General features: G+C 40.8%; 1 protein-coding gene across 1 annotated transcript; it reads left to right on the top strand.

Annotated features, from left to right (window-relative positions):
- Nucleotides 1-1,606: 1,606 nt before the first annotated feature.
- On the top strand, nt 1,607-24,676 carry C6 (complement C6). The gene is made up of 18 exons (XM_041472391.1): nt 1,607-1,636; nt 3,206-3,363; nt 4,166-4,322; nt 6,601-6,745; nt 7,367-7,508; nt 8,366-8,504; nt 10,148-10,348; nt 12,031-12,271; nt 12,956-13,078; nt 14,068-14,234; nt 15,644-15,869; nt 17,030-17,201; nt 18,111-18,221; nt 18,680-18,813; nt 19,794-19,985; nt 20,520-20,610; nt 22,079-22,320; nt 24,237-24,676. The coding sequence occupies exons 1-18, from the start codon at nt 1,607-1,609 to the stop codon at nt 24,416-24,418; spliced, it is 2,853 nt and encodes a 950-aa protein (XP_041328325.1). The 3' UTR covers nt 24,419-24,676.
- Nucleotides 24,677-25,234: the final 558 nt, after the last annotated feature.

Genomic DNA, 25,234 nt, shown 5'->3' with positions numbered 1-25,234 from the left:
CTCTAAGTTTCAGGCAACTGATTTACATGACCTCCCATCTAACATTCAATATAGATGCAGTCGTGCTGTTCTCAAGCCCTGGCTTTGGTGTGAGGTCTCCCTGTGTCCATCTCCACCTAACATTTCTGTTAATGCTGAGTGTGGTGCTTGTCTGTGAGCTTGTTCTCTAATTGCAAATGGCTTTTTTTTATAATACTGCTTTTGTAAAAGACTGCTTTTACACTACGTGAAGTCTCTTTCCTTTGTAATCTTTTAAAATTTAACAAATCTTTAGTAACTACTTTTTATCCTGATACAAAGAAGTGAAAAAAATAGTTTCTCAACTAGAAGATTTTAGCCATCTGCATTATGTACTGTAAACACCGACTTGCAGCTCACAGCTGTGGCTTGTTTCTGCAAGGCTGGGAGAAACCAGGCATCTCCTGGGGCTGGAGGGTCTGCCCTCAGTGAGCTGTGAGTGCTGAGGTTTAGAAGATGCTCTCTGGAGGGTAGAACACAATATTTTTCACATAACTAAAAATCCCACCCAGCAGCAATGAAAGAGCCAGTGATGACTATTTTGATTTCCTATGACAAGTTTACACAATGTAATAAGGATCTGGCAGAACATCACTTTGCTAATTTTGTGCTCAAGTTGTGTAACAACAATTCTTGGCAAGCTCGGAATTTAAAAAAAAATCTGCAAAGGCAACTGGAAAATGAAGCTATGCAGGCAGTCTGAGGTTTTTTCCAAGGATATAGATGATCTTGGATCCCAACAAATTGGGAAATATGTTTTGAGAACTCTGACATCTTGGCATATTTCTGCCAGTCCAATGGAGTCAAGGGGACCCAATGCAGGATTGCCCTCTGCATGGAATCCTTGCTGGGTATTTGGAAGGTGAGGGATTCTATTTCATATTGTGATTTTTTTTTTTTAGGGCAAACTGCTTCCTTGTTTTGTACTTGCCCTTGCTGTTTCTGTTCTGCATGTGTGTATTCTCTCATTTACCATTTCAATGCCTACCTTGGCACCTCAGTCATGAGATGGTGCCCATGCTGCAGGACAGAGGCTCACAGTCCTTGTCTGCTGGCTGTACTTGCCCAGGGTCAGAGAACACATCTCGCCTTCGAGGGCAAAAGGCAAACAGCTGTAAATAACCTCAAACGTATTTGGACTTCTGCTTTCTCTGCACCCCCTTTGGTGGAGATGGTGCAGCAGCAGACAGGTATTTTGCCTGAGCCTGGACTCTGTCTCCTGTTTCCTTGTGAAAGCAGTAATGAGTTACAAGCATGAGCCTTCTTACCAAATTCTGTCTTGCTGTCAGACTGAAGTCAGAGAGGCTGTGCAGCTCTCTGGGTCAGCACAAAGAGACCTGCAGTGCATTGAGCCACTGTGGCCCAATGCAAGTGAACTTTGATTCCTCCTGGCTCATCCTGGACATCTGCATTTGTACAAAGAGGTGGCTCTCCACACTTCTGTAGAACACATCTCCCTGGGGGTACAGAGTCCATTTCGTGAGCACTCCTGCCACCAGATCAATTTGCCTTCATTAAAACATAACCAAATCAAACAAAGCCTCTGGCCTTTCATTTCAAAGGCTGCAGTGAGACACAGCAGGGCGGCATGAGTCTGCAACATACACTGACTTTTCAGGTAACAAACTTACAGTAAGTTAGAAAGGAGGACTTTTATTTTTGGTTGCCTCCATGCACACAGGTTACCAGACCTATGGAAAAGTGTTTAGTAGGTTTTCTTCTATTTCTTTAAAATGTTGAATTACTCTCTCGTGGGCTAATATTTATATGGTTTCTGATGCACTGATGCGTTGATGTTTTGCTCACTGATGAGAACAAAGAGTGTTTCTCTATGTACAGCACAGTGATGGAATAAAGCAAGTAATTGTTGCGTAGGGCTTCGTCTCTTTTCCAAGCCGGCATTGTTGGTGCAAGAAGCCAGGAAGTCAGGTAAGGAAAAAGAAAATATCTGTTCTCTTCTCACTGGCAAGACTGCTACTTCCTCTCTCTTATCATATTTTTATTTGATTATACTTAAATTTCTCTGAAAGGCTTGTTCATTCATAAGCTTTCAATGTAAAAATGCTGCAAGTTCTCACTGCACAACAGTGTGAAGACCTACTGCCTTTCTTTGCTAAGGGAGGAAGCAATGGCTGGATTTGATGGAATTTCATTTTTTTCAGCAAAGTATAAAAATCATAATAGCATATGTGGCTAAAAACCTTAAAGAAAAAAAAAACAATAAAGCAATTGCACAATTCATTTGAAACTTTTTGAAACTAAGTATTTTGGAGTATTTTTTCGAAAAAAATACTTCAGTTTTTAAATGTCCTACTGAATTTGGGGGGGGATTTTTGAGATAAACCAAATTTATAATGCTCTACTGTAACAGCTTATCAGATTTAGTGTTGATTCAACCTCATGATGAGGTTTGCATCATTTTTTTTTTTTTTTTTTTTTTTTTTTTTTTTTTTTTTTTTTTTTTTTTTTGGTTTACCCAGTATTATTACTTCCTAAATGCTGCCAATAACCTCCTGTCTCAGCAAATAAAGTTTGATTGACCACTGGAGTGAGAAACAGGCTAGATGCTCTCTTTCTACTGCTGGTGGAAAATTCAGATCAGCTTTGAATAGTGATGGTTTGCAGTTTCAACAGGCTAGTCAAAACTTTGAGAAGGGAGAATTCACTGCAATAAAATGCTTATGAAAAGCATAAGTTTTTATAGGCATGTAAAAATTAATTTGTAACAGGCTAGTAGATGGGGCTGCCTAAGTCTTAAGGTCTTGTTTGTTGTTTTACACACTGTATAGGAAGAACTCTCATATTTTTATTCTTATTTCTAGAAAATATTTTTGAGGATACTTCTGAGCAATGAAGAACAATAACAGATCTTTGTTTGTCACATTCAAAATAATTTATAAGCAACATCTGAAAGAACAGTAATGCACAATTGTGTTAGTACTCCTGATAAATAAGTGGCCAAAAAACCCATTGTGACTTCTAGTCCTTGAAGTATTGACTGAATTACTGTATTATGTCTATTATTATATGTCTATCATGCATGATTCTCCCTTTCTAGATGTTCTGCTTGGCATCTTTGTATTTTGAAGCAGATTTATAGACTGTGAGTTTCAGAAGAGACATCTCTGTAAGAACCCTGGCATAACTAAGTGATAATTTCTTGAGCTTTTGTTGCTCATCTCTGTAGATGGACACATTTGCCACGGGCATGACTGTGCCAGTGCTCCTGGTCCTGCTGAGCCTGGTGATTGGGAGCAGCCAGGGGTGCTACTGTGAACATTACCCATGGGGGTCGTGGTCTGCCTGCTCACAGACCTGCAACTTTGGCACACAGACCAGGCACAGGTAGGGCCAAGCCATCTCACTGCTTCTGTGTTTCTCTTCTGTGAAAAATAACACTTCTGGAGAGTGGCACCCATATCCAAATCGCCGCCTTCCACAATATATTGAGAAAAATTGTCATGCTCAAGTGTTTAGCAGATAAATAGATCATCTTTTAATCACAATGCTTTAAAATTACAAAATTTAGTATCTAGAACATTACTGCCTGTGAGGCAGGGAGGGAAGGGAAGGGCTGGAATTAAATGATCCTTGAGATCCCTTCTAACTCAGACCATTCTAATCCTAGGAGCCTCCAAACAAACCGATATCTGCTGATAGATGTAATGAGGGGAGGACAGCCAGGTCCTGCAGTGGACTTGCTGGCAGCGTGCTTTGGGTGTTCAGCCCCTGAAGACACATGAGGCTCTGGGGGCCCTGCACTGGCACAATGCCACAGGAGGAGCGAGCTCCAAATTTCCTTCCTGCACTATTAGTTTTAAGACAACAGATGATGTCAAATAAAGATTCAGCAGCATCAAATTTGATGCAGCACTGTGGTATAATCTAAACTTATGAAAAATCCCCTCTTTTCCTCCTGGCTCTGTCTGTAGCTATCCTCTGGGACATCTGAAGTGACATGAATCAAAAAGAATTGCTCTTTAAACTTAAGGCATATTTGGATTTTTCTTGTAATCAACGTTCTGCCAAATGTGTATTATCTCTCAGGGTTTCTTAGTTCAAGTAATTTTGTCAGCCTTCACCCACAAGTAGAGAACACCTACGGTCTGTCTATTCTTTCCTAGCATAATTTTTCAAACTTTTTTAGGCAAATAAGAATGGATGAATATTATAGCCAAAACTTCTGTGACCAGCTGTGCAAAAAGCAAGAATCTCGTCCATGTAACCAGCAAACATGTCCTATCAACTGTCAGCTTGGAGACTTTGGCCCTTGGTCAGAATGTGACCCCTGTGTTAAAAAACAAGTAGGTAGAAAATGCATTATATGGGCTAAATGCAAGAAATTATGCTAAGGAGATCTCTTTGTTTCAACTTTACAGCAATTAATCTGGAAAATGAGAGTTTAAGTTAACAAGGGAAATTGGTTATGAATTATACAGTAGGAGCTGAAGAGAGCAAGTTAAAATAAGCAGATCAAACCAGAAAGGGGTTTTAGTAGAGTAAATCCATTTATGATACTGCTTGTGATGCTTATCATAAACTTGCTTCAAAGTTTCCACTGCCATAGTTAAAGGTGAATTTTTCGCAAAAAGAATCAACTGAATTGTATTCAGTAAAGTGTTAATGTTGGCTTAAGCAGGAGAAAGTCACAGAATCTTTGCTTATCCATAACATTCTGTATGTTCTAAAGACAAGAAAAATATTATCAAATCATCTCTTGAAAAGAGTCAACAAATCCTAATTGCTGTTGGCTAGAAATTCTCAGGCTGTATCTTACACTGATAGTCAGGATCAGTTTGAGATTGCTCTTAAGAAATACAGAGCATCATTCCCTGAACCTTCATAGCATGTACAAATCCACCCATCTCCACAAGTAGATGTGCTAATATCTGTGGGACAAACACCCAGGATGGTGTTTTTTCCTCTTGGGCTTTTCTCTGTTGACGATGGTACACTTAGAGGTGAGACAGTAGAGAGGGAAGAAATGAAAAATCAGGTTAAAGTGAATTTGATCTAAACAAACCAAGGCCTGTCAAATGTAAGGTTGTAGAGGATAGAGGACAGCAGATTGTGTGGGGTAATTGTATGGCTGGTGGGTATGAGCTTTGAAGCTGACCATGAGAGCAACTCTGCGGTTCTGTACAGGCACAGCCCATGTCCCTCTGCATGTACCCTTTGGTTTCAGAAATCCATGCCTGAAAAGCAAAAAGCAACCCTGAAAAACCTGTCAGACATCATAAGTATATCTTTACACATATATCTAACTTTCTGTTGCCCAAATAGGGTGAGAAAGACACACAAAAGCTGTTCTACGTGTGAAAGGTGAACCAGCCTGTGGGATTGCAATTGGAATGGGCAGTATGAGAGCAGAATAAGGAGAATCAGTGAGAGACTGGGACACAGAAAGCTTCAAGAAGTGAAAGTTCCCAGTCCAGGGAACTGGACTGATTTCAATACCCTCTTATAAGTCTGAGTTTCTTACCTTATATTACATATAAATGTATTCATTTTTACTAGTTTTAAGTCTTGATACAACATATATGCTTAAAACAAACAGGTGCTTTTGTGGACTCTGGTCCATTTTCCCCTACAAACTGTAAAGATCATTGCTTGTGTCATTTATAAATAGGAATAAACAACAGAATGGAGGAGCTGGTTTACAGTGTAAGAATGAAGACTAGTGTAAGCAAGTTCCCACTGATGGGGAGGGATAAAGAAGTGGAAGCTCTGACAAATAATGTAGTGAATGTTATGAATCTGAAATGGAGAGTAAAGAATGGTTCTCATGAGCTTGAAGACTTTCTGGTGTTGCTCTTAGCACTCTCCCTTCAGAGTCACTTGGTTACTTATTTTCACTAGAATCTTCCTGCCCTGTCTACAGCGTCTGTCTACAGGGAGGGAAGTCTGCAAGGAACCATATTTTTCCAGTGGGAAAAATTCTTAGAGGAGAATCTGTTCAGGCACACACAGACAGGTCTCACCAGAAGTTCTGTGAAGTGGAGTGGAAAATATATCTGAAGTGGTTTATCTATCACTCTTCAACTTTACTGTTCTGTGTGGAGGGTGCTGTCTGAGGGAAAGAAAACTCAATGAGCTCCCAGAAACTTTCAGGGAAAGCTTTTCTGTCCTCTCAAGTAATCCAGTTCTCCTCAGACAAGCGGTCCCACATGTGGGAGTCAAGCCAGCTGGGTTGTCACTGTCAGGGTATTTCTAATTCAACAGAGATGATAAAGAACAGAAAAAATCTCTGTAAGCCTGTTCTCACATAATTTTCTACTGCATATACTGAAGATACAGGGATGGAATTTCTGATTCCTTGGGTGATGTAGACCAGGCAGTCTGCAGTTTAATCATTTATGCTCCATCAGGACTAATGAGGTTCTTGGATACCAGTTCCCTGCCTGCCTCACCTGGGATGATGGCATGGTAGAATGGAAGGACAAGAATCACTGACTATTTCCTTCAGGGCTGTGGTTCTGATAAAGCTTCAGCAGCACTGATGTGTGTGGCTCTGCCTGGGGTGGGACTTAGCTACAAACAGCTCCCAAAAACAACCCTGGGTTTGTTTCTTCTGCCTTTCAGTTCCGTACCCGGCCACTCCTGCGACCATCCCAGTTTGGGGGCCAGGCCTGTACTGAGCCACTGGTGGATTCCCGTCCATGTTTCCCAGCTAAGCTCTGCAACATAGTGGAAGTTGACTGCAAGAATAAATTTCGGTGTGAGAGTGGTAATGATAATCCCCGTTGTTGTAACTGCAGCATTACCATTTAGTCAAATTTTAGATACTGAGACAAAAGACATCCATACATTCCATGCATAAATTCTAGGGAAAATGGACAAGGAGAAAAGTTATGTGAGGATTTTATATGTATTAGTAACAGCTTATCTTTTCAGTTGCTTCTATAAGTAATTAAAATGCAGTCTGTAGCCAGGGGTGTCACTATGATCATGATAGCTGGACAGTAGCACTGTTCCAATTATATTTCTTTGCACAAATTTTTCATATACAAACATAACTGTAGAGTTTGTCTGAATATAAATTCTCACTATTTTTATTAGGTTTGTGGCTATTTTTTGTTTGCTTCAATTTAAATATACCTGATTAAACTAAATAATTTTATCCACATATCCTTTTGCCAAACTTAAAATTAAGCCTATGCAGCTTTGAAATGAGGCAAAACTCACAGAATTGAAATAATAATTTCTTAATTGGGATAATCCTGGCTTTATACTAATTCAGTGTTAACATCTATGGCAAGCTCACACCTTTGCAAGGGGAAAAGACAAGACTGCCCTTTTCTGCACTTAGACATGATGAACTTTTGCTGCTGCTGTTTCTCTGGTGCAGGTCGCTGTATTTCAAAAACACTGGAATGTAATGGAGAAAATGACTGTGGGGACAACTCTGATGAAAGAAACTGTAGAAGCAAAAAGACTGTGTGTAACCGAAAGTATGAGAGCATCCCAGGTGTGCAATTAATAGGCAGTGGGTAAGCCAATTCTGCTAATCTTTTTGTAAGCTTTAGTTGTTACCTCGCTAATTTACATGAACAAAATAATTCCCAGTAAGCATGTGAGAGCATTCATTAAAGCATATAATCTCTCAAATTAAAACTGGCAAGGAATTATAAAAATACAACAAAAAAATTAGACTAGGACTGGCCTGCTGCATCTTCCAGTCCTGCTCTGCACTGCTGGTAGACCAGATGAAGAGGTGTCAAGGAACACTGTCCCCAAGTCAGTTGTTCTGTCCCACAGCAACCAGAGCATGTACGGGCAACTTCCAGCTCATGGAATTACCTACCTGTACATCATGCCAAATGCTTCAGAAATTTGAGGATGCCTCTCTACAGATGTTGTTTGTCTGTGTGACATTTCACAAGATACCACCTACTTCCACACTATTAATTAAAGCAATATAAAGCCTAAACATGGGATGCCTATCCCTAGCAGACTTGCATTTTTTAATTGAATTTTGAACTGTGGTCCAGTAACATCACTTATGGTAGAAATAGAGAATGAGTAGTTCATTTTCCTAGAATATTTTTAGGTTCTCCACTTAAGACTGACTGCCTTATGCTGACTTTGGGGTTATCAGTAAGGTTATGCACTGCTGGAAAGTAAGAAACTGGATTGATGCTACTGCAAAAAATGCTCCTGCATTTCTCAGGTGAATTTAGTGTGAAAGAGAAATTCTTTTAATTCCTTTCAAAGCAGTAACAAGACCCAGATGCTCATGCTCTCAATCCAATCTACAATACCTCAGTGCAGCTGTATACCATGAAATGTTTCAAGTCCATACATCTTTCTGGAGTTGCTTAATATCTGGAAATAAATTTTTTGTCAGATTTCACATTCTGTCAGGAGAGAGCCGAGGGGAAGTTCTTGGCAACTCATTCAATGGAGGACGGTGCACAACAGTGAAGCACAATGAGACAAGGAAATTGTATCGTGTCCCTGCGAATCTGGAGGCTGTCAGCTTTCAGGTACTCTCAGGCAGCAGCTCCTAGCCATAAAACCCTCACTGTAATCACCATCCAAAATAAGTGCTTAAGTGTTAGGTAGTACTGTATGTTTTAGAACAAAATTTCTCAACCTGGTGAGGCTCGAACATGCTTCAGTTATGTGTGGAAAGGGGATAAGAGTTCCTGCTCCACTCATGCTTTTCAGATCTGTGTGAACTCAATGCAGGCACTCAGCCTGGAAAGCAGGAGGACAAAATACACACAGCCTGGAGAGAAGGCTTACAGGACAGGCTGGGAAATGACCAAAATGAACGTGGAGTGTATCTTATAAAAAATCTAGGAACCACTAATAACTCTTTTATGGACACTAGCATTCAGAAAATGCTTTGAATACTGTGGTTGGGGCACAACATCTGGATGTGTTCATATGATCAGGCCCTGTTTGAAGCCAGTAGATGCTGCATTGGGAAAAAAAGAATGCAGGATGTGAAAAAAGCTCAACTAATGGATGAAAACTGATGATTTTTGCCACAGGTGTTGTGAGATTTTGGGATTATTTTAACAGAGGCAACTGAAAAAAGGACACCCTGCTACGTTCCACAGAAACTGCAATTGAATTGGCCATGACATGTAGGATCTGTCAACAATGGTGAAAAATTACTGTCTGCAGAAATATTCAGAGGGGAAAACCAACCTTTGGTTTGCCCAGGTCTCTTTATAGCCAGTAAAGTTCATTAAGTTACTGATGTCCATTTGCAGAACTGTTAAGGGTTTGTGAAACTCACCTTTAGGAGTGCACCTTTATCTTTTAACATTTAGAGCAGCTTCTCATATAGAAGGGTCATTGGATTGGGCTTCTTGGAACTCCAGTCTGTTTTCTTGCAAAAGCGTAAAACTTCTTGAAAAATGGAAGGGAGGGGGGAAGAATGGGCCACCTCATTTCCCAAAATCCCTAGCAGCCCTATTAAGCAAACAGTTCTAGAGAAGGGGGGAAAATCTCATTATTCAAAAACACACAGGGATTTTTCCCAAATTTTGGGAAATAAGTAATTTCTGATCTGATGCTGAGGTTGTCTTGGTGCTCTGCTAAACACCATCACTGGAGGTTTACCAACTTGATCAGCAGGTTTGCTCACAATTCCTCTTCATGTGCCTTTAATCCATCATGCAGTATAGGTGCTAACAGTCCAAGCATACTCTAAGACTCTCCTGTTCATTCTTCTAGCTGGAAATTGAAAAGAAAGGTCAGAAAGCACAAAACTCTTGTCTTGTACAATACAGAAGCCATGGGGTTGGGAAGTAGTCATGATGTGGACACAACATGTATGTCTGGAATTCTTTTAAAAGTATGTTGGAACTTGTTGAAAAATATTCCTAAGGTTTAGGGCCCAGTGGTGAGAAGCTTTAGAAGAAAGTGCTACACTGTCTTTTTTTGTTGTTGTTGTATCAACAACTATTAGTAAGTCTGGTTCTTAGCTTGTATTCATTTTGCCTCTTAGCCTTTCTCAGTTTCATCTTTTGTGTAGCTTACTTTCACATCTCAAATAATCAGGCATACTTTTTCCATTTAAAAACATTTAAAAAAATCAAGAATTCTTTGCTTAATAGTTTTCTATTTCATATTATCAATTATGCAAATGCATTTTGCTTTACTGAATTGCCAGGTAACAGATGAAGAGGATGATGTCACATCAGATTTCTACAAAGATTTAACTCCCCTGAGTGAAAGTGCTTCTGGCAGTAGTTCATCTACTCATAGTGGTAAACATTCTTCTGGTATCCCATTTTTATTCTCAAGAAAGACACGGGTCCAGGTTACATCATCTTCATCGTTCAAGAAAGCTATTGAAGCCTCGTATGAAAAGGTAGTTGAATATTGCCTTCAATTTCTTTCTTTCAGTTGATTTGTGTCTGCTCATTCCAGAACTGAGCTGCCAAAGGCTACTTTCCCTATCAAGACATTGGCCCACTAGAATTAGGTATTGAAAAAATCCTCTTCTGATACTACAACATGCTCCTGGTTGTAACATACCTTTTGTAATGCATCATGGTTTTCTGAGTTTAGTACAGAAAACATAGGCTTGCTCTGCTTTTAAAAAGCATAGATTTGGCGTATGACATATTCAGTAAACCACTCCTTCCCCTACTCTGATTAGATTAAGAGGGCATAATACCTAACAGCAGCAGACAACTAAAAAAATAAAGGAAGTGCACTCAAGAATGTTATACATATGCATGTACTGGGTATTAATCTACATTATTTTTTTATTTGGTAACTAAGTTGCATATTGGAGTCTCATGTTGGAGTCTCAAACACCAAGATGCATTTGGTCATAAAGATAATCTCAGAAATAACACACCCACAGAAAAGTTTCTCAGAACAGGTAACATTTTTCCCAGAAGATTCTCTGCCTTTAAAGCAAATTAATACTGGTAGGGTAAAAGATTATGTATTTTTATACCTTAATGTCAGTAAATGATGGACTATTGCATTTCTGCATGGGAAAGGCCATAGGAATGAATGAAGCTAAGGCCTGTTGAAACCCAGGAGTTCTAATGCAATAACAGTGAAACTTGGCAAAAATATTAGTCTTAACATTAAGACTTCCTATGATGGAAGTTTGCTGCAGAACTTGCTCACTTGTCCTAATGGTTAAGCAACTTGATTGCTTCAACAGTTCATTGCTTCTAGTTTGAATACAACTATCCTGAAGTTCCAGCTGCTGGAAACCTGCTCACTTTCATGCCCATGCACACAGAGCAGGCAGCTCTCTTGTACAACTGGGAAGTTTATTTTGGGGGAACAGTGGCTTCTTATTGGTTTAAGCCTAGACCAGAGCTAATTATGAAAATGTTAATTTAGGTTAAACTTCCAACAGAAAATTCATTTTGCATATACGTTGGTTTTCAGCATTGTTGTCATGGAAGGTGGTGAGGCACAGGAACAGGTTGCCCAGATAAGCTGTGGATGCCCCATGGTGGGGAGTGCTCAAGGCTGGGTTTGATGCCACTTTGAGCAGCCTGGTCCAGTGGAAGTTGTTTCTGCCCACAGCAGTGGTGTTAAACCTAGATGGTCTTTAAGGTCCCTTCCAACCCAAACAATTACATGACTATGTGAAATCACAGATACCCACCAATAACTTAGTCTGGTGTTGGCTAAAGATGACATGGTTTAAAATCCTTTCTCAATGAACAGCAGGACTATTACCTTGGATCTTCCTTGTGTTATCAACTGCATCAGACAGGAAGCCTCTCTTTTTATCTCTGTCTCCATAAATTGTATTAGTGAGTGTTTTTTTAGGCAGATGTGTACTTGTGTATGTTTGAGAGACCTACGAGTAAATTTGCAACACTTCCTTATAGAGTGAAAAAAGAATACTATATTGATCACTTAAAAAGAGAGGGGAACTTTCCTGTGCTTTGGGACGTTTCATACAGACCTACATGTTAAAATATGTATAAATAAGATGTTAATATTCTTGGCTCCTCTAGTTTCTTCACTTACTTCCCTCTGAATGTGCTAAGACTCCCCTTTTCTTATTTCTAGAACTCAAACTTTATTAGAGTCCATAAAGTAATTTCTGTTGCAAACTTCACAATGAAACAGTCAGATCTGCAGCTATCAGACGTCTTTCTAAAAGCACTTAACCAGTTGCCCCTGGAGTACAACTATGCTTTATACAGCAGAATATTTGATGACTTTGGCACTCATTACTACACCTCTGGGAAGATGGGTGGTTCCTATGATATTCTTTACCAATATAGCTCTGAGGAACTGCAGAACTCAGGTATGTAATCTTTAACAAGAAAATGTAATTATTTGTTTAACAGCTTTTCTTATCCCTGCTTTTAGGTCTTACACCACAGAGTAAGTTCTTCAACAGCAAAAAATTCTTTAGACATTCACAGACTCATTAATTACTCACACTGCTTACATATAGAGCAAGAAGAAATTTTTGCTCTACACTGTATTTGAAAAGTTCAGGAGATTCCTTATTTGGTAAATGTCACTGTGTTCAGTGAAACCACTTAAGAACTTCAGACCAGGTGCCACCAGGAAAAGTTGTTCCAGTTGTTCCTACAGCATGGGACTGAGGTCTGAGAGGTATAAGGGATACTTTTTGGGATGCAGCCAATAAAGTTGATGGTCTGATTAGAAACTACTTTAAAATTTTCCCATGACTGCTAGACTCTCAAAATGAAAATACACCACCACAAAAATGGAAATCTAAAGTGAAAAGCTGTGACCTTTAATGCCACTACTGTAACTTGCATGGCATGGGAGGGTAGCTGAAGCATACCTCTGTCCAACACTGTACGTGGGGCAGCACGTGCCTGCTGTAGTGACATCTCCAGTGGCTGATGAGGAGCATGGGAAGTTGCCAGCTCACCTCAGTGTGGGAGCTTAGGGCATGATGCCCACCATATATCATAGTTGTGCTGATAGAGATGCTGCTGTGTGCTATTTCTAGGCCTGTCTATTGAGGAATCAACAGAGTGTGTCCGAACAGAAACAATCAGGCGTGTGTTCTTCATAAAGAAAAAGAAAGTCAGTACCAAATGCACCACAAACAGGATGACTGTGAAACATGAAGGTGAGCATGATGAGAACAGGACCCATGTCCTGTTACTTACCCTGAGAGATCAATTTCCCTCAGCTGCCCCAGGTGACCTCTCAGCTTTGTTGAACTACAAATGCACTGTCAGAGCAGCCAGTATTTCATTGTCTGGCTCTGATACTCAGAGCCAGACAATGCACTGAAATCAGATTCTCATTTGCAAAAGAAATTATGATGTAGGTGTGTTATTTCTCTGCTCTGAAGTGCCATCACTGGGGATCTGGTATCACTGGCTCTCCGGCTGGTCACAGATCTGCCAAACATTACCCCTCACCCTGGGTCCAGGGCCAGGAATGCTGAACTGAAAAATGAGCAAAGCTAGAAATTTGTGTTTATAACTCAGTCCCTGATCTTCTTTAAGGGTTGCTCAGAGCTCATTGAGAGAGTTGGGCTGTAATAACACACTCCCTGACTTTTCCTTCCCCCCTTCCTCAAGCCAAGCAGATATTTAGGCACCAGGGTGCCAGAAATGTGTCTCAGAAACTGCAGTAAGCTGGTGCATTTTCCATGAGGATGGCAGGAGTCGTGTTCTGCATCACTAAGGATAGGAATTTCATCACTTCCACCATGTTTTTGTCCTCAGTAGTTGATATCTTTTACTTGGATGTTTACAGCAAGGACTGAACCTGCCATGCTGTGCATTCAAGAGGTAGTCTCCTACCATGCTGTGTGCTCTAGAGGAGGCTACTGCATCCTCTGCATTTTCCACTATTGTCTTACACTCTCGATATCCCCATGGCTCAGGTCTCAAACACTTTCATTTGAAATATTATCACAGGCTTCTGTCATAGCAGGCAGGGATTGTTCTTCTGAGATTTTACTTCATTTTTCCAAGGATAGTTTAAAAAAACTAATCTTCGTATATTCTTTAATATCCTCTTATACTTTTTCTTATAGTTGTGTTGTCACATATGTTGTCTTTGGAAGCCTTTTTCTGAAAATACTGTGATGGAATCATCTTTCAGGTTCCATTTTGGAGTCAGCCGAACGATCAATTTCCCTGGTAAAAGGTGGCAGGTCAGAGTATGCAGCAGCTCTGGCCTGGGAGAAAAAGGGGGCTTTTCCAGGACACACAGTCTTCAGAGACTGGCTGGAATCAACAAAGGACAATCCTGTGGTGATTGACTTTGAGGTAAGAGAAGAACAAGAAAAACACTGAGATAACAAAGACTAACTGCTCTTCATAGGGCTGTGCAGATATTTTTTTCCCTGTAAAAAGGAATGATGATGTGTGTGAATGAATGTAGATAAATATGGGCGTAACATAAACATACAGAACTTTTATTAGGACAACTTCTTATGCATGTTGGTTTATAAGGCACACTTGTTTTGCATTGTCCATGGAGAGTGGGATTAAGAGTGAGGAATGTGAATTACTTGCTCTAGCACCAGCCCGAGTTCAGGCATAGGCAGGGGTTAGTTGCTGTGCAGGAAAACAGTGCATGGTATCATTCCCTTGTCAGGCCTATGTTGAAAAGTATGTCACATAGCTAAACTGAAATAAAACAGGAACACCCTCTGTCTCTGTCCTGCTCCTTCAGTGCAGCATGCCGCTGCTGCTGTGAGTGCACCGAGCTGTCTCCCTCCTCAGCTGGTGCAGCAGCTGCTCAGCAGCACTTGAGGCAAACAGCAAAACCTGCCTGAATCCAGCATCCACTGAGGTCTGTCCTGCTGCAGCTGCTGAACTCCTGAAGGCAACATAGGGATGTCTGACATGACAGGGACTGGATGTAAGCAAACCCTACATTGTCACAGACGTATTTTATGAAAAATCCTTTTACCAGGATCTTTTCTCCTGAGAAGCTGGGAAGCTTCAGCTTCTTCAAGTTTTGCTGCTTTGGTATGTGATTTGGAGAACTGTTTACCCAGCATGTGGAATTGTTTTTACTTGATGACCAATGACAGCCACCTGTGTCAAGGCTGCGAGCAATCACAAGATCCTTTCCTTTCTCCTTTCCTTTCCTTTCCTGCCTTCCGATAGATCCTTTCTCTCTATTCTTTTTAGCATAGTTTTAGTATAGCATTTTAATATAATATAATACCATAATATAATAAATCAGCCTTCTGAAACATGGAGTCAAGATTCTCATCTCTTCCCTCATCCTAGGACCCTCAAACACAACCATACTACATCACATAGTGATGTGATGTGTGGTAGAGAGTGTCCTGAATTTTAGGACATAGTATCCCACTTGGTTGATTCTCCCCTTGCTCACAGAGTCCTAAACTGGGGAGATAAAAGAACAGGGCCCATGTCCTGTTACTTACCCTGAGAGATCAATTTCCCTCAGCTGCCCCAGGTGACCTCTCAGCTTTGTTGAACTACAGATGCACTGTCAGAGCAGCCAGTGTTTCACTGCCTGGCTCTGATACAAGCACTGAAACAGGATAACATATATGTATAGCACTGCCGTTCTCCTTTAAAACATCCGTAATTCCTGCGTGATACAGCTTCGTATGTAGCCTCTAGCTCCTTCAAAAAGCTCTGGCTGCCCCAGTGAGGGCGTTGCGGTTCCCGCTGACTGACCAGCTCTCTGCCAGGTGTCGCCCATCGTGGACCTGGTGCGGAACGTGCCGTGCGCGGTGACCAAGCGCCGCCACCTGCGGCGGGCGCTGCGGGAGCAGGCGGGCGGGCTGGACGCGTGCCGCTGCGCGCCGTGCCCCGGCGGCGGCCGGCCCGTGCTCGCGGGCACTCGGTGCCTGTGCCTCTGCCCGCCCGGCACCCACGGCCCCCACTGCGCCACGCGGGCTCCGGGACACGCTCCAGGTAACCTCGGCCTTCCGCTGTCTCTTTGACGGGGTTAATCTGCCATAACCTGCCCTTGCTGAAGGCACAGCGCTTCTTACCACATGGTGATGTCCAAAAAGCATAAGGGTAAATGTAGAGATTGCAAATGAAAAAATCAAACTGGAGAGCCATGACTCCAAGGACAGTGTGAGACATGGTAAAATATTCCTTATCTACATAATTAAGGTAATTTGAAATGAGCGATTCAGCAATAAGGTGAAGCTGAGATCAAAGATAATTGATGTGAAAAATTAAGAAACCTATTGCTTAGTTTTCCCTATAGCCTATTATGCTTAAGACTAAATGGCTAATGAACATAAAAATTGATTACAGTTTAGAAGGAAAACTCAGTTGTCATAAGGAGAGAGAACATAATCACCATTCTGGAAGATTTAAAGAGCAATTTAATGCAAAAACGTTTTTGAATTAAATTTGCACTAGTGCCATACCTAAGGGAAACAAAGGAGACATGATATATGTTTATATTCCCCAGTCAAAAGGGAGCATAAGTTAAAGTCACTCGGGCACGTACAGTTCTCATTGTCTGACCCTGATGGAGGAATATTTTGAAAGGAACAAACAACTGAAGACAGAGATGGATACAGAAAGTCTATTGCATGCAGAAAAGAAAGGGTGTGTAAGGAAAAAAATGATGCATGTTTCATGCTGATACAGATAATAGATGCCAGGGGTTAAGAGAAAACAGTAATAGTAATGTTTTAATGTAACTGGCATAGGATGTAGATTTGGGGTTTAGACATGGTGTTAGAACTCAGTTTTAGTTGAAAACTCATTAAATAATTACCTATCTAAGAAACTTGTCAGTACATGAAAACACACACATCTGTGAGCCCAGTAAAAGTGTAAAATATGCTGCTTCTGAATTTTAATGTTTCTTGCAGCCAAAAATAGGGAGGTAAAGTATTTTTGGCTTTTATGAAGCAGCTGGAATTTAACTGGACAGCATTTGGAAAATTTTATGTTCTAGATGCGAGCTATTCCCTTAACCTTAACTTTAAATTTTCTGAAAATGGCTAATATGAATTTACCATCATCCCTCTCATGTGTGGCCTTAAAAAAAACATTGTGTATGGTACTGGTCTGCCAATAAAATATGGTGTCTCTTTTATTCCTTGCAGTTGCTGTTGATGGCCGATGGGGTTGCTGGTCTGAATGGAGTCCATGCGATGCTTCCTTCAAAAAAAGAAGGACCCGGGAATGCAATAACCCCTCCCCAATGAACGGTGGGAAGCCATGTGAAGGGGAGCGGGAAGAAGAGGAGGACTGTTACATCTCTGTGTTCACAGACAGGTAAGAAGATCAAAAGATCTCCTTAGTCATGGGATAGTTAAGGAGAGCTCCAGAGTGGCTCTGTGACTACCAAGGAGAAATAGCAGACAACTTTGCCCTCTGAATTTCTTTGGTGGAGCATAGAAAAGGCAAACTCTGAAAATCTCTGCAATTTGCTTCGCATTCGGATTTATTAATGTTTTATTCCTAGAAAATTGCTGATTAATTGAATACTAAAGCATGCCTGTAGATCTTGTATGCTGCTTTGCGTGGCTTCTTTTCCAAAGCCAAGGAAAAATCTTTTCCTCCTCTTCATGGGAGTTCACAGTTTCTATTTTTTTCCCTATCCCCTCTTTTCTAAGAGATTTAGATCTGAACTCAGTCACAGAGAGAGTTTGGATGAAGCTACCAAGTTTCTCATATTTCCACTCCAAGTATGCCTGATTTACCATTTTAGCATGGTTTCAATTTCAAATCCTAACTCCAAACTGGCTCAATTTTTTTTCATCTTCAAGCCCAAGGCTTCAGGTTTTTTTCCTTGCTGGAGTGAATAGGAGAAGATTACAAGCAGTGGGCTCCACACTCAGTTAGACACCATAAGAGACCAGCACCTTTAACCACTGCCTTGGGGCAACAGAATTACATGGATTATTTAGAGATGTCCTATTAGGTTATTCTTTGCTGACTCTTTTTCTTGCTGTACGAAAATATTTAATTAATTATGTTGATAGATGCATTTAGTGCTTTTTACTGCTCTCATGCTCTCCCCCTTATCAACCTGCAGTTTTGTCCACCATCTTTTATTTAAAAGAATAAAATTATAGGGGGAGGATGACAGGACACACTTGCAACTCTCCTGACTTTCTGCCATTGTTACTTGGTGATGTGAATGCTTAAGATACAGCCTTACAGCAAATTTTCACTTTTCAGAGGTGCTCCTTGTATAAATGATGATGAAGCCAAGAGAGAAGAGAATGTCTTGATTGGTGAACCTGCATCTGGATGTTCTAGGCCAGAACCACCAGAATACGGCTTTATCAGGGTGAGCATGAACAATGATACAGAAGCAAAGTGTAGTAGTTGCAGAGATTGGAAATTTTGCGCTTCTCTGCTGTATGTGCCTGATATCCAATCTAGCTACCATGCTAGTGGAAGTGCTGTGTTCAAGGAATGCTGCAGGACTCTAGCCCACCACACTACACCAGCAACTGAAGCAAAGTCAAGGTAAAATTCATTTCAAGTGGTCCTTGAATCCTTGTTTGGTAACCATGACACCAGTTACTGCAACTGGAAAAAGTTATCATTATATTGGTGAGTGGATGACTCATATTTCAGAGTAGAAAATGCATGCATTCATTACATCTTATCAGGATTTCACTATTGTTTCCTTTGACAATGCCCAGTCTCGTTACCATAGATCCTCACAGAGCTTTTTGATGTGGGTTTCTTAATTTTTTTTAATTATTATTATTTTAATTTTTTTTTTTTTTTTTTTTTTAAAATGAAAAGAACCAGTATGCTGTTGGAGAGGAAGTTGAAATTGCGTGTGTGAGTGGGCATAGCCTCAGTGGCTATCAATACCTTCGGTGTCTGCCAGATCAAACCTGGACACAGCAACATATTGAGTGCCAACGTAAGAAAGACATAATGAACAAAATGCACAGCAACAAAATAGAAGGGGAAGAAAACATACAAAAAAGATTCTAATAAAGGTCTTTTAGAAATGAATCTCTAACATATCTGAAAAGATAGCATTTTAAGAAGGTATTTCATGTAGACGTGGCAAAAACATCGTGAGTCACTACATCACTCCCCTTTCAATTCAGAAGTGTTGCTATTATGTGCTTTGTAAGGAAATTGTAATATGCAGTGCATTAGAAAATCCTCAGATGGATGCTGCGAGATCCTTCTCTTTTCTAGTTTTAAATAGCTTTAACAAAAGAACTCGCCTTTTGTTTTCAGACTTACATAGATGTCTTTAGGTTGATGCAGTTATGAAGAAGAAATAATTCCTACAGAAATTTGTCTACTGTTTTTATATTAAATGGATGACGTGTTTCTAACTATGACCTCCCAGGCTGCCTTGAAAATCTCTGCTATAAATCAGTGCCTTTAAGAATTTATAGGTCAGTTAAGAATTAAGGATCAGAATCGGTCTGTATTTGCTAACAAGAGAGATTTCAATAGTTTTCTAAAACTTGGTGTATTGACTTAGTCTTCATTTTAACAAAAAGAAGAACCTGAATATACTTATGAGCTTTTTATTGCCATTGACTTTCTTCCATTTACAAAAGGAAAAATTAAAAAATGCTGTTAAATGGCATTCTTACTATTTTTAAACAACAAAATTAAATTACTTATATTGGCATACATTAGAAACATTTTGTCATTATTTAGTTATTACTTGAAAAATATTTTAAAGACTATGACAGTGCACTGAAAATTTCTAGACTTAATTATGCTAATTTTTTATTAGTTTTGAATGTCAGACAAATGTTCAGTATTACTGAGTGTCTTTATATGGTTCTTCAGATAAAGCATTATCACTTTCTGTAAATATCCACAGAGCATTAAACCAACAAGAATTATGCTTTTTTTAATTGTTTGTTACAGCCTCAGTATGCCTCAGGCCACCAATATCTGACAGTGTCACAATTTCCCCATATAAGCAACAGTACAGCATTGGTGAAACAATGAAGCTGAGCTGCCAAGCTGGGTTTATAGTCACTGGTCACGCAAAGTATACCTGTGGGAAAGACTTGTCCTGGATACCTCCTATTTTGAGGTCTATTACATGTGAAAAAGGTTAGTATGCCTGCAGATACTTACTGTTTCCATATTGCTGGTATTAACAGTACTGTCTATTTCAGCTAGCTAGAACTAGAAGGCTGATGACTGGGTTTAAGACATATAGCAGCTGTTCATTAATTATAGTTTTTCTTTTTGTCTCCTATGGTGACAGAATTTCAGCTCTAAACTTCTGCATTAAGTTTAGAATTTTTGGATGCAATGTACTGTAAACTTTAATAATGAAATTGAGACACTGCAACTGTTTGCTTAAAATCAAAACCAAATCAAACTAAACCCCAACTGCATTAACGAGGCTTTGTGAAAGCAAAGTAGGAAAATGCATTCTATTGAAACTTTAGCTGCTCTTGTTATTTTCCAGTGATTTTTACAAAGACTGATGAAAATACTTGTGGCATGCCAACGAGGGAGCTTTTGAAAAGAGAAACTTAGGACAAAGAGAAATAAATCCATTTTAGCTTTTATGGTAGGAGTATAAGATATTTCTGTTCTCTCCTTACTAGTTATGGTAGTTCTCACTTCTTGTTTCAGATGTGCTAACCAAAATTAGAGGTATTTGCAGTCCAGGACAAAAACAGGTTGGATCTCAGTGTGTTTGTATGTCTCCAGAAGAAGATTGTGGGTAAGTGCTGTAATTAGAAATCAAAGCTTCTCTAATGATAGACCAAGAAGCCATTGTGACACCAAACAGGAAGAGCAGGAAAAGACAACTGCAAATCAAGACTACTCTCTCTTCAGATATTACCTAGCTGTTCCCCTGTATTCAAATTACAGTCCTGTTTGTAGCCTATGAAATAAATAAAAAGTTACAGAGTAACAGAATGGACTAGGTTGGAGGGGTCCCCAGTGATCTCCTGGCCCAGCCTCCCTGGTCAAGCAGAGCCATCCCAGAGCACACGGCACAAGCTTGTGTGCAGATTGTGCTTGGGTGTTTCCAGTGAGGGAGACTCCACAACCTCTCTGTGCAAACTATTTCATCCACAACAATCCACTTCTTCCTTCTGTTCAGGTTGAATTTTCTGTGCACCACTCACTGCCCATTGCCTCTTGTCCTATTGCTCAGCAGCACCGAGCAGAGCCCGGTCCCTGCTCTGACCCCTCCCTGCAGACCCCGACAGACACTGATGAGGTCCCCCTCAGCTGTCTCTTCCCAAGGCTGAACAGAGACAGCTTCCACAGCTTTTTTTCTCATAATAGGGATACTCCAGTCCCTTGATCATCTTTGTAACCCTCCACTAGACCTGCTCCAGGAGTTTCATGCCTCTGTTGTGCTGAGGAGCCCAGAACTGGACGCAGCTCTCCACATGTCCCTCACCGTGGCTGAATTGATATGCAGGGTCACTGCCCATAATCTGCTCCCTCTAATGAACCCAGTTACATTACTGTAATGAGACACCACAGCACATCCTTTTAATCTACACTGCTCTCTGCTCCTGGAGACCCCTGGAAAGTCTGGAAACAGAGACTCCTGGAAACTCTTTTCTTCTCTTTATTTCTCCAATGTCATCACCATGCACAAGGAGTATGCAAGAACTGTGATCTCTAAGGTTCCTTCCAGTCCAAACCATTCTATGATTTTATGACCCTCTTTTTGGAAGATGACTAAGCTCCACAAAATGATGCTGCTTGGAAATGCATGCACCTTCTAGGAATTAATTCACTCAGTAACCGAGAGCAGTACAGAAAAAAGTAAACTACAAGCCACGTGACTGTTTTTGCCTGGTCCCTAGACACCTGCGTGTCAGAGATAGAGTTGCACACACAGCTGCAGGGATGCATTAACTCAGAAAACCCGCCCAGGCCCAGTGGAAATTTCACATCCTTGTGGAGGTAACAGCCTCTCCTTTTTCCTGTACAGATACATGTCCTTCACCTCCTAATGGCTGGACAGGACCAAAACTTCCCCATCTCACAGCACTTGTTTTATCAGGTCCAGGTCCTGCAATAGCTAGGGCAGCCTTAGGTCTTTAGGTGACTCTCCATCCTGGCCATGGCTTTGCTGTGTTTCATCTGATGCTGATGTACTGTTTAAAAGTATGGACTTGTTCCATAGCCTGCTAAAATAATTTTTCTTTTCTTTCTTTGGGCAGCCACTACTCAGAAGACATCTGTGTGCTACATGCTGTTTCTGAACAGAATGTGACCAAGCCCAGCTGTCAGTACTCAGCTGAAATGTGCCTTGGAGTGCAGTCATTTCATTTCTTGCATGCTGGCCCTTGCCATGGTAATTCCAACCTGGACTGGGCTATTGAGCGGGCAAAGCTCTCTACAAATAGCGTGAAGAAAGTGCCCTGTGGCTATGACACCTGCTACGACTGGGAGGATTGTCAAGGTATGACTTCTGAATGGTGAGATTCAGCCATCCCTTTGAATCTAAAAGTAAAATGCACTGACTTTCACTGCTCCAAGAACAGGATTTACAGACAGCGTGGTCCCTCTGGGCACACAGAGTGTGAAAGTGTGTTCAGCCATGTGTCCCTGCTACCTAGGGTTACACTTAGATATGTGCCTTTTCCCTTTACTCACAACTAGTGTAGTGTTGTTACTTACCACTAGAAAGGCACAAGAGGAACTTGGAAATTGAGATAACTTTTTCAGGAGAACTAACATTTGAATCTTTAATCACAAAAATGTAGTTGGTAATATTTTCACCCATTCTTTGTAAAGCTACTAGCTCCTAGTTTGTACTTCAGGAATTAATTTGGGCCACACCCTCTATAACATATGATTAAATTGTGAAATTAAATCATGATACTACTTCAAAAGCAAGACTGGGGCCATCAGCCTTAATGGGATTTTAATGGTAAAATTTGCAAAAACACATATGTGAAAACTGTGTCTGTCAAGATTTTTAATGAACTAGCTAAGCTGGTAAAAAAACCTAAGAGGATTATTTTCTAAACAATATTGTGCAGCTTGGCTATTTACTGTGTAACCCGGTGATAAGTAGTAGGTTTTTCTGTAAATGTCTGAGGGGCTGACTGGCTCTGCTCATATCAAGTGTTTGCCAGGTAAAGGCTGAGTGACACACATGCTCACTCCGTCCCTTGCTGCCAGAGACAAATCTGATTCTTATCACACCTGGTCTACTTAATGATAAATAAAGCAACAGCAGTGTGCAGCAATCCCAAGCCTCTGTTTTGAAGATGCAAGATTTCTGCAGCAGAGAATTTGAAGTAAATATGGCTGTAAAATTACTGCATGACCTGTTGTCCCTTGTGGGCTCAAGCAGAGGGCATGACCAGGTATGTCCATCAATGGACATGCTCTGGTGGAGCCTCTAGGTACCATGTGCTCCTGGGAAAAAGGTAGTAATTTTTTTTAATTGCTTATTCCAGAGCCTCTAAGAAGCCTAGTTCTGCTTCTACTGTGCAAGTGTCTTCAAGCTGGATCTTGTGCCAGCACTTCAGTGTTTTTCTCTCAAAAGACTACAGAGGAGATCTGTTCAGAAAAATAAGAGAAAGGGGAGAAAAATGTATTAAATAAAATTAGTTGTCAGTGTGGTGCTCAAGAGATTAGAACTGGACTCTTTACCATCTCCACAGAAGTCTACTTTTCCTGAGTGTGCACAAACATTTAGGAAATGAATGTTTTGTTTTTCCTGAAAGTGAGTAGTTGGTATCAACACAGGAACAGAACATACTGCAGAGAAGATACTGCAGTGTCATGAAAGAAGCTAAATGGAGGAAAGCATACATTTTTCATGTTGTAAAAAACTGAAGGCAGAAACTCTGCCTAGGGAATTTCTGGGAAAGAATATAAAGAGTCAGAACCTGATTAGATCAAAAATGGGTAATGAAATAACCAGCAGGACTGAGCTTTACCACAGGCCAGCAGTAGGTAGCTTAGTATTCATAAAGAGAGCTTTAATGAAATAGGAGCTGACACAATATGGACCTTAAGACTCCATTTCATAGCAAGATTGTGTTCAAGGATAATTGGGAAAAGAAAGTCAACTTAATATATCTTTGTTTAGAAGAAAAGTCAGGGAAAGCCAGTGGATAAAAGCAGTTAGATCAATTCTGCTTTTGTATGGGCCATTGCTGAAAAAAACTGTTATTTAAAGCTGATTATGCCTCTATTCCTAATATCCAACCATCTAGTGAATGCACTACAGGCTTTTTGTAACTAATATATCACAAACATCCACTAGTGTTTTTCCCTGTTGAACTTTGAAATGTCATCAAAGTATAAAATCTGGTTTTAGTCATCACATTTGCTGCTATATTTCCACACATTCATTCCCAGAGACGCAGACCCAGTGCTCCTGCCTGATGCCTTACCAGTGCCCCAAAGGAGAGATCCGCCCTCACTGCATCCAAATGGAGACGACGGGGAGGAGGAGGACAGTCAGTCATTGCATGCTGGCAGCCATGAAGTGTGCTGGCATCAAACTGCAGGTGCTGGAGCAGGGGAGCTGCCTACCATAACCCATTCGCTCTCTGCACACACCATGATCATTGCATCAAATGCAAACTGAGCCACCCGCGGAAAAGCTTGGTCGGTTATGAAAGGATAAATGGATCAAAACAAAAGGATGATAAAAAAAAATCCAGCTTGTTAAACAGCTTTCTGGGAGATGGGTGGCAGTGACTTTTTTCTGTCTGAAAATGACCTGGGCTCAGGGGTATAAAGGGCAACTTGTCATTGCTGACACCTCTGGCGATGTGCAGAGGAAGGGAGGGGAACAAATGGAAAGGGAGAAAAATAAATATTGCCTTTGGTCTCCCCTAGATCTGCATAAGACTTTTCCTTTCCTCAGCCATTTGTTGCTTTGTCCTTGTGCTTGTGACTGCTGTTCACTCTTGTCTAACTGGCTGAGTACCTGCTGTATCACACAGGCAAACAGAACAAGCACTTCAGCACCACTTCTGACATCAAATGGGGAAGGGGTAGCAAGAAGCTTCCTGCTTACCAACAAACATCAGAACAATGACAATCAGGAAAAAAGCCCCACACATTCATAGAATCATAGAATTTGCTGAGCTGGAAAGGACCCGTATGGATCATCAAAGTCCAGCTGGCCCTCTACAGGACACCCCAAGGATCACACCATATGCCTGAGAGCATTGTCAAAATGCTTCTTGGACTCAGACAGCTTGATGCTGTGACCACTGCCCTGGGAAGCCTCTTCCAGTGCCCAATCACCCTCTGGGTGAAGAACCTTCTTCTAACAGCAACCTAAACCTCTCCTGACACAACTCCAGGCCCTTCCCTCTGGTCCTGTCACTGGTCACCACAGAGAA

Source organism: Pyrgilauda ruficollis, unplaced genomic scaffold, assembly GCF_017590135.1.
Source record: "Pyrgilauda ruficollis isolate IOZ18807 unplaced genomic scaffold, ASM1759013v1 scaffold108, whole genome shotgun sequence".
NCBI classification, from domain to species: Eukaryota; Metazoa; Chordata; class Aves; order Passeriformes; family Passeridae; genus Pyrgilauda; species Pyrgilauda ruficollis.
Note: the sequence above shows the minus strand (reverse complement) of the source record. Positions and strands in the feature narration are given on the sequence as shown.